A 13,577-nucleotide genomic window follows, 5' to 3' on the forward strand; every position below is an offset into this window, starting at 1 on the left:
CTCTCACCAACTAAGATCCATCTGTGCTCACACACACCATTCCAGATCCATCAACTTGCTGTGCATATTGAGACCATGACAATCGTAACAGGACATGATGTATCTTCTTGGTCTGCATGGAACGTTTACGCTGCAACTTGGGTTCTCGATCAATAACAACAACAGAAAATGCACATTTATTCAACGTTGTCAGCACTAATTATATTTAGAGTTATTGAGGGGTATTTAGTGATGTTCTGTGTATTTTAAGATGGGCTGGATGCCTGGTAGTCATTGTAGGCTCAACTTAAATTAGTCTACTATAGAGTTTCTACTTAGTGGCTTTAGCAGGAGCTGCAGTGGGAATCCATGAGGGATTTTTAGGAGACCTCTCCTTTCCTCTTACAGTTCACCTCTCTCACTCTCTCTCACAGTTCACCTCTCTCACTCTCTCTCTCTCTTACAGTTCACCTCTCTCTCTCTCTCTCTCTCTCTCTCTCACAGTTCACCTCTCTCACTCTCTCTCTCTCACAGTTCACCTCTCTCACTCTCTCTCTCTCACAGTTCACCTCTCTCAATCTCTCTCTCTCACAGTTCACCTCTCTCAATCTCTCTCTTACAGTTCACCTCTCTCAATCTCTCTCTCTTACAGTTCACCTCTCTCAATCTCTCTCTCTCACAGTTCACCTCTCTCTCTCTCTCTTACAGTTCACCTCTCTCACTCTCTCTCACAGTTCACCTCTCTCACTCTCTCTCACAGTTCACCTCTCTCACTCTCTCTCTCTTACAGTTCACCTCTCTCACTCTCTCTCTCTTACAGTTCACCTCTCTCTCTCTCTCACAGTTCACCTCTCTCTCTCTCTCTCTCACAGTTCACCTCTCTCAATCTCTCTCTTACAGTTCACCCTCTCTCTCTCTCTACAGTTCACCTCTCTCACTCTCTCTCTCTTACAGTTTCACCTCTCTCTCTCTCTCTCTCTCACAGTTCACTCTCTCTCTCTCTCTCTCACAGTTCACCTCTCTCTCTCTCTCTCTCACAGTTCACCTCTCTCAATCTCTCTCTCTTACAGTTCACCTCTCTCACTCTCTCTCTCTACAGTTCACCTCTCTCTCTCTCTCTCTCACAGTTCACCTCTCTCACTCTCTCTCTCTCTCAGTTCACCTCTCTCAGTTACAGTTCACCTCTCTCAATCTCTCTCTTACAGTTCACCTCTCTCAATCTCTCTCTTACAGTTCACCTCTCTCACTCTCTCTCTCTCACAGTTCACCTCTCTCAATCTCTCTCTCTTACAGTTCACCTCTCTCACTCTCTCTCTCTTACAGTTCACCTCTCTCATCTCTCTCTCTTACAGTTCACCTCTCTCTCTCTCTCTCTCTCTTACAGTTCACCTCTCTCTCTCTCTCTCTTACAGTTCACCTCTCTCACTCTCTCTTTTACAGTTCACCTCTCTCACTCACATCTCTCTCACTGCAGAAGACACATTTCAGTTGTTGTGCTACTCTCTCACTCTCTCTCTCTTACAGACACCTCTCTCTCTCTCTAGCCCAGTTCCCTCTATAGACACCTAGAGCCTTCTTTTACAGAGCCCACTCTAGCCCTCACTCACATCTCTCTCACTGCAGAAGACACATTTCAGTTGTTGTGCAACTGAGGTATCCACTCCCCCTCCCCTTTCTCTATAGACACCTAGAGCCTTCTACAGAGCCCTCTCTAGCCCTGCTGTCCCTTACTATAGACACCTAGAGCCTTCTACAGAGCCCTCTCTAGCCCTGCTGTCCCCCACTATAGACACCTAGAGCCTTCTACAGAGCCCTCTCTAGCCCTGCTGTCCCCCACTATAGACACCTAGAGCCTTCTACAGAGCCCTCTCTAGCCCTGCTGTCCCCTACTATAGACACCTAGAGCCTTCTACAGAGCCCTCTCTAGCCCTGCTGTCCCCCACTATAGACACCTAGAGCCTTCTACAGAGCCCTCTCTAGCCCTGCTGTCCCCCACTATAGACACCTAGAGCCTTCTACAGAGCCCTGTCTAGCCCTGCTGTCCCCACTATAGACACCTAGAGCCTTCTACAGAGCCCTGTCTAGCCCTGCTGTCCCCACTATAGACACCTAGAGCCTTCTACAGAGCCCTCTCTAGCCCTGCTGTCCCCCACTATAGACACCTAGAGCCTTCTACAGAGCCCTCTCTAGCCCTGCTGTCCCCACTATAGACACCTAGAGCCTTCTACAGAGCCCTGTCTAGCCCTGCTGTCCCCCACTATAGACACCTAGAGCCTTCTACAGAGCCCTGTCTAGCCCTGCTGTCCCCCACTATAGACACCTAGAGCCTTCTACAGAGCCCTGTCTAGCCCTGCTGTCCCCCACTATAGACACCTAGAGCCTTCTACAGAGCCCTGTCTAGCCCTGCTGTCCCCCACTATAGACACCTAGAGCCTTCTACAGAGCCCTCTCTAGCCCTGCTGTCCCCCACTATAGACACCTAGAGCCTTCTACAGAGCCCTCTCTAGCCCTGCTGTCCCCCACTATAGACACCTAGAGCCTTCTACAGAGCCCTCTCTAGCCCTGCTGTCCCCCACTATAGACACCTAGAGCCTTCTACAGAGCCCTCTCTAGCCCTGCTGTCCCCCACTATAGACACCTAGAGCCTTCTACAGAGCCCTCTCTAGCCCTGCTGTCCCCACTATAGACACCTAGAGCCTTCTACAGAGCCCTCTCTAGCCCTGCTGTCCCCCACTATAGACACCTAGAGCCTTCTACAGAGCCCTCTCTAGCCCTGCTGTCCCCCACTATAGACACCTAGAGCCTTCTACAGAGCCCTCTCTAGCCCTGCTGTCCCCACTATAGACACCTAGAGCCTTCTACAGAGCCCTCTCTAGCCCTGCTGTCCCCCACTATAGACACCTAGAGCCTTTCGTTCGTTCTTTCTTTCCTTCCTTCTTTCTTTCGTTCGTTCTTTCGTTCTTTTTTTTCTTTCTTTCTTTCCCCTCCCCTCCCCTCCCCTCCCCTCCCCTCCCCTCCCCCCCTCCCCTCCCCTCCCCTCCCCTCCATTGCTCCATAGTTCCAACTCTGAATATATCTGTCCCCCTTCACCCTGACGTGAAGGATTTGATTTATTTGTGTGTGTTAAGCTGTTGAGGACACACTCGCTCTGCGTGGAGGTGTGTGTGTGTGTGTGTGTGTGTGTGTGTGTGAGACAGGCCTAGTGATTATCAGTGATTCCTTGACAGATGAGGTGTGTATGGTGCTCCCCAGCCCTTACATTGCTGTGTGACCCTATCTGACCAACTCGACAGCTAGTTAAACACTCACCCATGTAGATCGGAGGACGCCAGTGTTTTCAAGGACTTATCCCGAGCAGTTTGTCCAAGTTGTCCTGGAAACATCCTGGCACGTTATCGCCCTTTAACTCTTAACTTTTCTAAAAGTATGAATACAGTCTGCACGCCAATTATTCTCTCCAAATGACTTCCCAATACTACCACTCATTCCAGTAACACAATTCCCCTCTGTTTATTTAATGGGAATACATTATCACCTCCTTATCATGGGTCTTACAGCATCTGTGTAGTGCAGCTAGTGGAACTACTTCTTACGTTCCTAGAGGGGTTAAATGAGGAAGACACATTTCAGTTGAAGGCATTCAGTCGTACAACTGACGAGGTATCCCCCTGTCCAGGTTAACATTGCTGTAGCCTTCCTGGACAGTTTCTCTAATGATGGCTCAAGGTTCTCTAACGTTGCACTAACATTCCTGTCCAGTCTCTCTGTTTCACCCCATATGTTTATCCAGGCTAATGTTGCCGCAACGTTCCTCTCCACTCTCTCTAACGTTCCCTCAACATTGTCCCCCCCCCCAAGGTTCATCAATGAGACAGAGCAGAACATGGGTTCACCGGGGCTGGCCAAGCAGTGCCAGCTCCGGACCTTCCTGACCTACTACATCAACGACCTGTTCCTGCACCAGGTCAGAACAGAGATCAACAAGGAGATCCGGGCCGTCAGCAAGACAGCAGACCCACTGAAAGTCCTGGCTAGTGCTGATACTATGAAGGTCCTGGCGGTGCAGAGGCCCCTGCTGCAGGTGAGGGGGGCCGGGAACACACACTCGCAGGACACACACACACACTCGCAGGACACACACGCAGGACGGACACACACACACACACACACGCAGGACACACACACACTCGCAGGACACACACACACACTCGCAGGACGGACACACACACACACACTTGCAGGACGGACACACACTCGCAGGACGGACACACACACACTCGCAGGACACACACACACACTCCCAGGACGGACACACACACACACGCAGGACACACACACACACTCGCAGGACGGACACACACACACACACGCAGGACACACACACACTCGCAGGACACACACACACACTCGCAGGACGGACACACACACACACACGCAGGACGGACACACACTCGCAGGACGGACACACACTCGCAGGACGGACACACACACATTTGCAGGACGGGGACACACACTCGCAGGACGGACACACACACACTCGCAGGACGGACACACACACACTCGCAGGACGGACACACACACACTCGCAGGACGGACACACACACACTCGCAGAACGGACACACAGACACTCGCAGGACACGCATATTCGCAAGTGGGTACATAATATGATATGGTAAACATGGAAATCATACAACTGTCTGTGTGGACATATTTATACAGACACGTATGCTTACTTACTTCTGCTCATACTTTGTTTCCTGTTCACAACCTGTTCACAACCTATTCACAACCTGTTCACAACCTATTCACAAGATCAACATTCTTCATTTATGTTATGGTGTACATTTCTATTTGAGTCATTTAGCAGACGTTCTTATACAGAGAGACTTACAGTTGGTGAATTCATCAGTTAGTATACGCCCAGGTAATAGTTTCCTTTGGACTTTGTGAGGTTTCCAAAGCCACCTCGCTCGCTCTCTCTCGTTCTCTCTCTCTCGTTCTCTCTCTCTTCTCTCTCTCTCTCTCTCGTTCTCTCTCTCTCTCTCTCGTTCTCTCTCTCGCTCTCTCTCATTCTCTCTCTCTCTCTCTCTCGTTCTCTCTCTCATTCTCGCTCTCTCTCATTCTCGCTCTCTCGTTCTCTCTCGCTCACAAATGTTCTCTTACACACACAGTGATACTTAGCAGCCACCCACCCACCTATCTCACAGAATCATAATTGTCTCTGAAACAGCATTTGATTCTCCCTGACCCCGTAGAAGCAGTTAATTGGTGGTTATAGAATATAGACACACACACACACCCCGGTACCCATTTCCTCCAGCACAGGAAGTGGGCCTATCATCTCCATGGATACCACTTACTGCTCATGCTCACCTAGCTCCTCCCCTATTAAAGATGAGATCAATCATGAGATCGATCACTTCTCACAGCAATGTGTTCCCCAGATCAGATATGTAACAGTGGATGTTATGCATCTCAAAGCTAGTCTCTGTGAATACTCTACAGTAGTGTATAAAGAATGAGTCTTCTCATACGGCCGTATGCCGACACATTGACCGTTACCATAAATACCTACACTGTTGATTCTTCTTCTTCAGTGTCTACCTGCATGTTTAGGCTATAGCTATAGTGGCTGTGTTAATGTGTGGATGCTACTGTTAGTGTGTGTGTGTGTGTGTGTGACTGCGTATATGTGTGCGTGTACCTGTTTTAGTCAATTAGTCCAGAGATGGTGAAGTGTCATCTAGAATACAGAGATGGTGAAGTGTCGTCTAGAATACAGAGATGGCGAAGTGTCGTCTAGAATACAGAGATGGCGAAGTGTCGTCTAGAATACAGAGATGGCGAAGTGTCGTCTAGAATACAGAGATGGCGAAGTGTCGTCTAGAATACAGAGATGGCGAAGTGCCGTCTAGAATACAGAGATGGCGAAGGGCCGTCTAGAATACAGAGATGGCGAAGGGCCGTCTAGAATACAGAGATGGCGAAGGGCCGTCTAGAATACAGAGATGGCGAAGGGCCGTCTAGAATACAGAGATGGCGAAGGGCCGTCTAGAATACAGAGATGGCGAAGGGCCGTCTAGAATACATGTGGCCCTCGGAGTGAGTTAAAGGGTAAGAGACATTATGTGGAATCTGTCACCATAAAGGTTTCTGGGTGTGCCTATTTGTATTTATTATGGATCCCCATTAAGCAGCTACTCTTCCTGGGATCCAGCAGTTTATACCATTTTAAAAACATAACAATACATTCACAGATTTCACAACATACTGTGTGCCCTAAGGCCCCTACTCCACCACTACCACATATCTACAACACACTGGGCCCAGCAGGTTTATACCATTTTAAAAACATACCACTACCACAGATTTCACAACACACTGTGTGCCCTCAGGCCCCTACTCCACCACTACCACATATCTACAACATACTGTGTGCCCTAAGGCCCCTACTCCACCACTACCACATATCTACAACACACTGTGTGCCCTAAGGCCCCTACTCCACCACTACCACATATCTACAACACACTGTGTGCCCTAAGGCCCCTACTCCACCACTACCACATAGTGTGTGTATAGTGTTTATGTTATTATGTTATCGTGTGTGTGTGTGTGTGTGTGTGTGTGTGTGTGTGCACGTGTGTGTGTGTGTGTGTGTGTGTGTGTGTGTGTGTGTGTGTGTGTGTGTGTGTGTGTGTGTGTGTGTGTGTGTGTGTGTGTGTGTGTGTGTGTGTGTGTGTGTGAGAGAATGTCCAGTGATGATTTTTTTTTTTTTTACATTTAGAAAGTTTACATAGAAAATACAAGTCAGCTGGATGTAACGAGGTCAGCTGGATGTAATGAGGTCAGCTGGATGTAATGAGGTCAGCTGGATGTAATGAGGTCAGCCGGATGTAACGAGGTCAGCCGGATGTAACGAGGTCAGCCGGATGTAACGAGGTCAGCCGGATGTAACGAGGTCAGCCGGATGTAACGAGGTCAGCCGGATGTAACGAGGTCAGCCGGATGTAACGAGGTCAGCCGGATGTAACGAGGTCAGCCGGATGTAACGAGGTCAGCCGGATGTAACGAGGTCAGCCGGATGTAACGAGGTCAGCCGGATGTAACGAGGTCAGCCGGATGTAACGAGGTCAGCCGGATGTAACGAGGTCAGCCGGATGTAACGAGGTCAGCCGGATGTAACGAGGTCAGCCGGATGTAACGAGGTCAGCCGGATGTAACGAAGTCAGCCGGATGTAACGAGGTCAGCCGGATGTAACGAAGTCAGCCGGATGTAACGAGGTCAGCCGGATGTAACGAGGTCAGCGCGATGTCGTGATTTCAGCGGGATGTAATGATGTCACACCAAATACAACAAAAACGATAGTGTCTAATAAAACAAATGTTACTCATGAATACATGTACTTCCAACAGCCAGTGTGCTCTCCCACCTCTCAGGCAGCTTGTGAAAGCCAGCATGGATGGAATGCAATAATTGACTAATATTTGCCATATTGTAATAATTCTCATGTCATCATCATTTATTCCAACAACACTGTTTCCATCATCATTTGTCGCAATGAAGTTCGACCCCAAAAAATCCCCCCTGTCGAACAGATGACAATGTTGTCGTCTGCCACTTCCATTGCACCTGTCACAATGATTTTATTTTGTGACATTGCATTTGACGGAAGAACTTGGGTCAATGGAAACCTGCCTCGTGTGTCTCTCTCTCTCTCTCTCTGTATGTGTGTCTCTCTCTCTGTGTGTCTCTCTCTCTGTGTGTGTGTCTCTCTGTGTATGTGTGTGTTTCCACTCCAGAATGTGTATGTAGGTGTGTTTTAAGACAGTGTGTGTTTCCACTCCAGAATGTGTATGTACGTGTGTTTTAAGACAGTGTGTGTCTGCCCCTCTGTCTTTGTTAACTCTCCATTCAGAGTGAGAGAACACTGACAGTTCATTACAGCTCCTGGCTCGGAGTTCACTGGCGTTTGTTTACGATTATGACTTCTCCTTAACGAGGACTGCGGCATCTTGCTAATTACACTGCTAGGCTAATGAGCCTCTCTCCAGTTAGCGGGAGCTCCATAAAACGCTCCTTTTGTTTGGGGTTTTGGCTTTTTTAATTACGCCAATCAAAGAGGCCTGCCTGCTCCTTCCTCTACTGCCAGATACGCACATACAAGACCGAGGCCCTCGTGTGTGTGTGTGCGCGTGCATGCGTGCGAGAGAAGTCCAACCGATCCCCACTGTGTCCTGGCTGGTTGGTCTCAGTGTGACAGCGGGCCACTACTTTTAATGGGCTACTCCAGTCCTCAGTGCTCCCTGCTCACTCAAGATGGCAGGTGGCTTTATGGAGGAAAGAGACTGAAGGAGATGATACATGTCCCAGAGGTGGACAGCTATAGAACAATACATCCTTCTGTATCAGGGTTTTAAAGGGAAGCTGCTGTAGGTTAAAGGAGCTGTTCTTGCCGTTTAGATCATCACATTCCTTGTATGTGTTGGGTCTTTCTCAGGCCTAATGTAGATGGGAAATGGTGCATGCCTGCTGTTTGGGGGGAGGTCCATGCATGCGCACACACACAAGTGTGTTCCTACAGCAGGTGTTCTAAGAGTGGGGCCACACCACTGGCACTTGAACCAATGGGCTGAAGGGATAGAGAGACACATGTTGATACACTACATTAAACACACTCTCTACCTTGGCTGCCATCACACAGGAAACGGCAGGGGACCCCATTTATAGGTGCACCTGCCATCCACTCCACCACAACACACATGTATGTACATGGGGTTAGGGGGAAGGCATTAGTGGACATACCTGGTGGACACACAGAGTGGGTTGCTGTGTTTTGGGCTTGGGGGGAGATGTTGTTCCATCCAGACTCACATACAGCTGGGTAGCATTGTCATGGGGAGATGTACTGTACCCCCACACTGTAGTGTTAGCTGTTACCATATAGGACAACCCACCCTGGGATATCACTGGACATGGGCTCTTTTACCATATAGAACAACCCACCCTGGGATATCACTGGACATGGGCTCTGTTACCATATAGGACAACCCACCCTGGGATATCACTGGACATGGGCTCTGTTACCATATAGGACAACCCACCCTGGGATATCACTGGACATGGGCTCTGTTACCATATAGGACAACCCACCCTGGGATATCACTGGACATGGGCTCTGTTACCATATAGGACAACCCACCCTGGGATATCACTGGACATGGGCTCTGTTACCATATAGGACAACCCACCCTGGGATATCACTGGACATGGGCTCTGTTACCATATAGGACAACCCACCCTGGGATATCACTGGACATGGGCTCTGTTACCATATAGGACAACCACCCTGGGATATCACTGGACATGGGCTCTGTTACCATATAGGACAACCCACCCTGGGATATCACTGGACATGGGCTCTGTTACCATATAGGACAACCCACCCTGGGATATCACTGGACATGGGCTCTGTTACCATATAGGACAACCACCCTGGGATATCACTGGACATGGGCTCTGTTACCATATAGGACAACCCACCCTGGGATATCACTGGACATGGGCTCTGTTACCATATAGGACAACCCACCCTGGGATATCACGGGACATGGGCTCTGTTACCATATAGGACAACCCACCCTGGGATATCACTGGACATGGGCTCTGATACCATATAGGACAACCCACCCTGGGATATCACTGGACATGGGCTCTGTTACCATATAGGACAACCCACCCTGGGATATCACTGGACATGGGCTCTGTTACCATATAGAACAACCCACCCTGGGATATCACTGGACATGGGCTCTTTTACCATATAGGACAACCCACCCTGGGATATCACTGGACATGGGCTCTGTTACCATATAGGAAACCCACCCTTTATCACTGGACATGGGCTCTGATACCATACAGGGATACCCTGGGATATCTAGAGACATGGGCTCTGATACCATACAGGAACCCACCCTATATCTAGAGACATGGGCTCTGATACCATACAGGACAACCCACCCTGGGATATCACTGGACATGGGCTCTGTTACCATACAGAACAACCCACCCTGGGATATCAGAGACATGGGCTCTGATACCATACAGGAACAACCCACCCTATATCAGAGACATGGGCTCTGATACCATACAGGAATGCACCCTGGGATATCTAGAGACATGGGCTCTGATACCATACAGGACAACGACCCGTTATCAGAGACATGGGCTCTGATACCATACAGGAATGCTACGTTATCTAGAGACATGGGCTCTGATACCATACAGGAACAACGTTATCTAGAGACATGGGCTCTGATACCATACAGGAATGCTACGTTATCTAGAGACATGGGCTCTGATACCATACAGGAACGATACGTTATCTAGAGACATGGGCTCTGATACCATACAGGAACGATACGTTATCTAGAGACATGGGCTCTGATACCATACAGGAACGATACGTTATCTAGAGACATGGGCTCTGATACCATACAGGAACGATACATTATCTAGAGACATGGGCTCTGATACCATACAGGAATGCTACGTTATCTAGAGACATGGGCTCTGATACCATACAGGAACGATACGTTATCTAGAGACATGGGCTCTGATACCATACAGGAACGATACGTTATCTAGAGACATGGGCTCTGATACCATACAGGAACGATACGTTATCTAGAGACATGGGCTCTGATACCATACAGGAACGATACATTATCTAGAGACATGGGCTCTGATACTATACAGGAACGATACATTATCTAGAGACATGGGCTCTGATACTATACAGGAACGATACATTATCTAGAGACATGGGCTCTGATACCATACAGGAACGATACGTTATCTAGAGACATGGGCTCTGATACCATACAGGAACGATACATTATCTAGAGACATGGGCTCTGATACCATACAGGAACGATACGTTATCTAGAGACATGGGCTCTGATACCATACAGGAACGATACATTATCTAGAGACATGGGCTCTGATACCATACAGGAACGATACGTTATCTAGAGACATGGGCTCTGATACCATACAGGAACGATACATTATCTAGAGACATGGGCTCTGATACCATACAGGAACGATACGTTATCTAGAGACATGGGCTCTGATACCATACAGGAACGATACGTTATCTAGAGACATGGGCTCTGATACCATACAGGAACGATACATTTTAGTGTGTGAATGATATACAGTGCATTCAGAAAGTGTTCAGACCCCTTGACTTTCTCCACATTTTGTGGGGCATTACAACCTTATTCTAAAATGGATTAAATAAATATCCTCAGTATCCTCAAATATCCATCCTAAATATCCTCCTAAATATCCAAATATCCTCAATATCCTCATCTACACACAACGACATCACAATACCCCATAACGACATCACAGTACCCCCTAACGACATCACAATACCCCGTAACGACATCACAATTCCCCGTAACGACATCACAATACCCCGTAACGCCATCACAATACCCCATAACGACGAAGCGAAAACAGGTTTTTAGAATTGTTGTATTTACCTTATTTACATAAGTATTCAGACCCTTTGCTATGAGACTCGAAATTGAGCTCAGGTTCATCCTGTTTCCATTGATCATCCTTGAGATGTTTCTCCAACTTGATTGGAGTCCACCTGTGGTAAATTCAATTGATTGGACATGATTTGGAAAGGCACACACCTGTCTATATAAGGTCCCACAGTTGACAGTGCACGTCAGAGCAAAACCCAAGACATGAGGTCAAAGTCATTGTCGGTGGAGAATTATTTAAGGTCCCCAAGAACACAGTGGCCTCCATCATTCTTAAGTGGAATAAGTTTGGAACCACCAAGACTCTTCCTAGAGCTGACCTCCCGACCAAACTGAGCAATCGGGGGAGAAGGGCCTTGGTCAGGGAGGTGACCAAAAACACCATGGTCACTCTGACAGAGCTCCAGAGTTTCTCTGTGGAGATGGGAGAACCTTACAGAAGGACAACCATCTCTGCAACACTCCATCAATCAGGCTTTTATGGTAGAGTGGCCAGACGGAAGGCACTCCTTAGTAAAAGGCAGATGACAGCCTGCTTGGAGTTTGCCAAAAGGCACCTAAATACCATGAGAAACAAGATTATCTGGTCTGATGAAACCAAGATTGAACTCTGTGGCATGAATGAATGCCAAGCGTCATGTCTGGGGGAAATTTGCCACCATCCCTACGGTGAAGTATGGAGGTGGGAGCATCATGCTGTGGGGATGTTTTTCAGCGGCAGGGACAGGGATCGAGGCAACAATGAACGGAGAAAAGTACAGAGAAAAGTACAGGACCTCGAACTGTGGCGAAGGTTTACCTTCCAACAGGACAACGATTATAAGCACACAGCCAAGACAACGCAGGAGTGGCTTCGGGACAAGTCTCTGAATGTTCTTGAGTGGCCCAGCTAGAGCCCGGACTTGAACCCAATCTAACATCTCAGGGGAGACCTGAAAATCGCTGTGCAGCAACAGTCCCCATCCAACCTGACTGAGCTTGAGAGGATCTGCAGAGAAGAAGGGGAGAATCTCCCCAAATACAGGTGTGCCAAGCTTGTAACGTCATACCCAAGAAGACTCAAGGCTGTAATTGCTGCCAAAGGTGCTTCAACAAAGTACTGAGTAAAGAGTACTTAGAATACTTATGTTAATGTGATATTTCTGTTTTATAAATGTTTGTTAAACAATGTCTATAAAACAGTGTTTGCTTTGTCATTATGGGGTATTGTGATGTCATTATGGGGTATTGTGATGTCATTATGGGGTATTGTGATGTCATTATGGGGTATTGTGTGTAGATTGATGAGGGGGGAAAAACATTTAATAAATGTTAGAATAAGGCTGTAACGTAACAAAATGTTGAAAACGTCAAGGGGTCTGAATACCTTCCCTAATGCACTGTATGTCAGTATATAGCACCCACATTCTGAATACCTTCCCTAATGCACTGTATGTCAGTATCAAATCAAATCAAATCAAATTTATTTATATAGCCCTTCGTACATCAGCTGATATCTCAAAGTGCTGTACAGAAACCCAGCCTAAAACCCCAAAACAGCAAGCAATGCAGGTGTAGAAGCACGGTAGCACCCACATTCTGAATACCTTCCCTAATGCACTGTATGTCATTATATAGCACACACATTCTGAATATCTCTCTCATATGGGCAGTCAATGAACTCTGACCTGATGATACTGATGGGCTTGTGACTTTAGAGGGGGGTCAAGGTGAATGGAACACCCCAGTCCTGGAAAGAGACCTGATAACACATCCAACCGACATCATGTTTTCATATAGCAGCCATACCATAATAATAGTAATGATATGTTAAACATCCTCCCTATCACTAGGCCCCAGCAGTGTGTAAGGGGAGAGTGTGTATGATAGTAATGATGATATTAATATGAGACTGTATGGTTATCAGTCAGGCCCTATGAAACAGGCCCTATGATAACACCAGTGTGTCATTTTAGTCCAATATGTAGAGTGTATGATCCAATCATGTGTCTTTGTGATAACATGGACCCAGGTGATTGGTCAGAAGGCCCAGCAG

General features: G+C 47.7%; 1 protein-coding gene across 1 annotated transcript in view; it reads left to right on the plus strand.

Moving 5' to 3' along the window:
* exoc4 (exocyst complex component 4) overlaps positions 1-13,577 on the plus strand; it is a gene marked incomplete at its 5' end in the record, with an annotated part of 136,601 nt that overhangs the window by 45,196 nt on the left and 77,828 nt on the right. Inside the window, 1 exon segment of the mRNA XM_042318636.1 lies at positions 3,838-4,060. Within this exon segment, the coding sequence (XP_042174570.1) occupies positions 3,838-4,060 (223 nt within the window).

This window comes from Oncorhynchus tshawytscha, unplaced genomic scaffold (genome assembly GCF_018296145.1).
Source record: "Oncorhynchus tshawytscha isolate Ot180627B unplaced genomic scaffold, Otsh_v2.0 Un_scaffold_3920_pilon_pilon, whole genome shotgun sequence".
Taxonomy (NCBI): domain Eukaryota; kingdom Metazoa; phylum Chordata; class Actinopteri; order Salmoniformes; family Salmonidae; genus Oncorhynchus; species Oncorhynchus tshawytscha.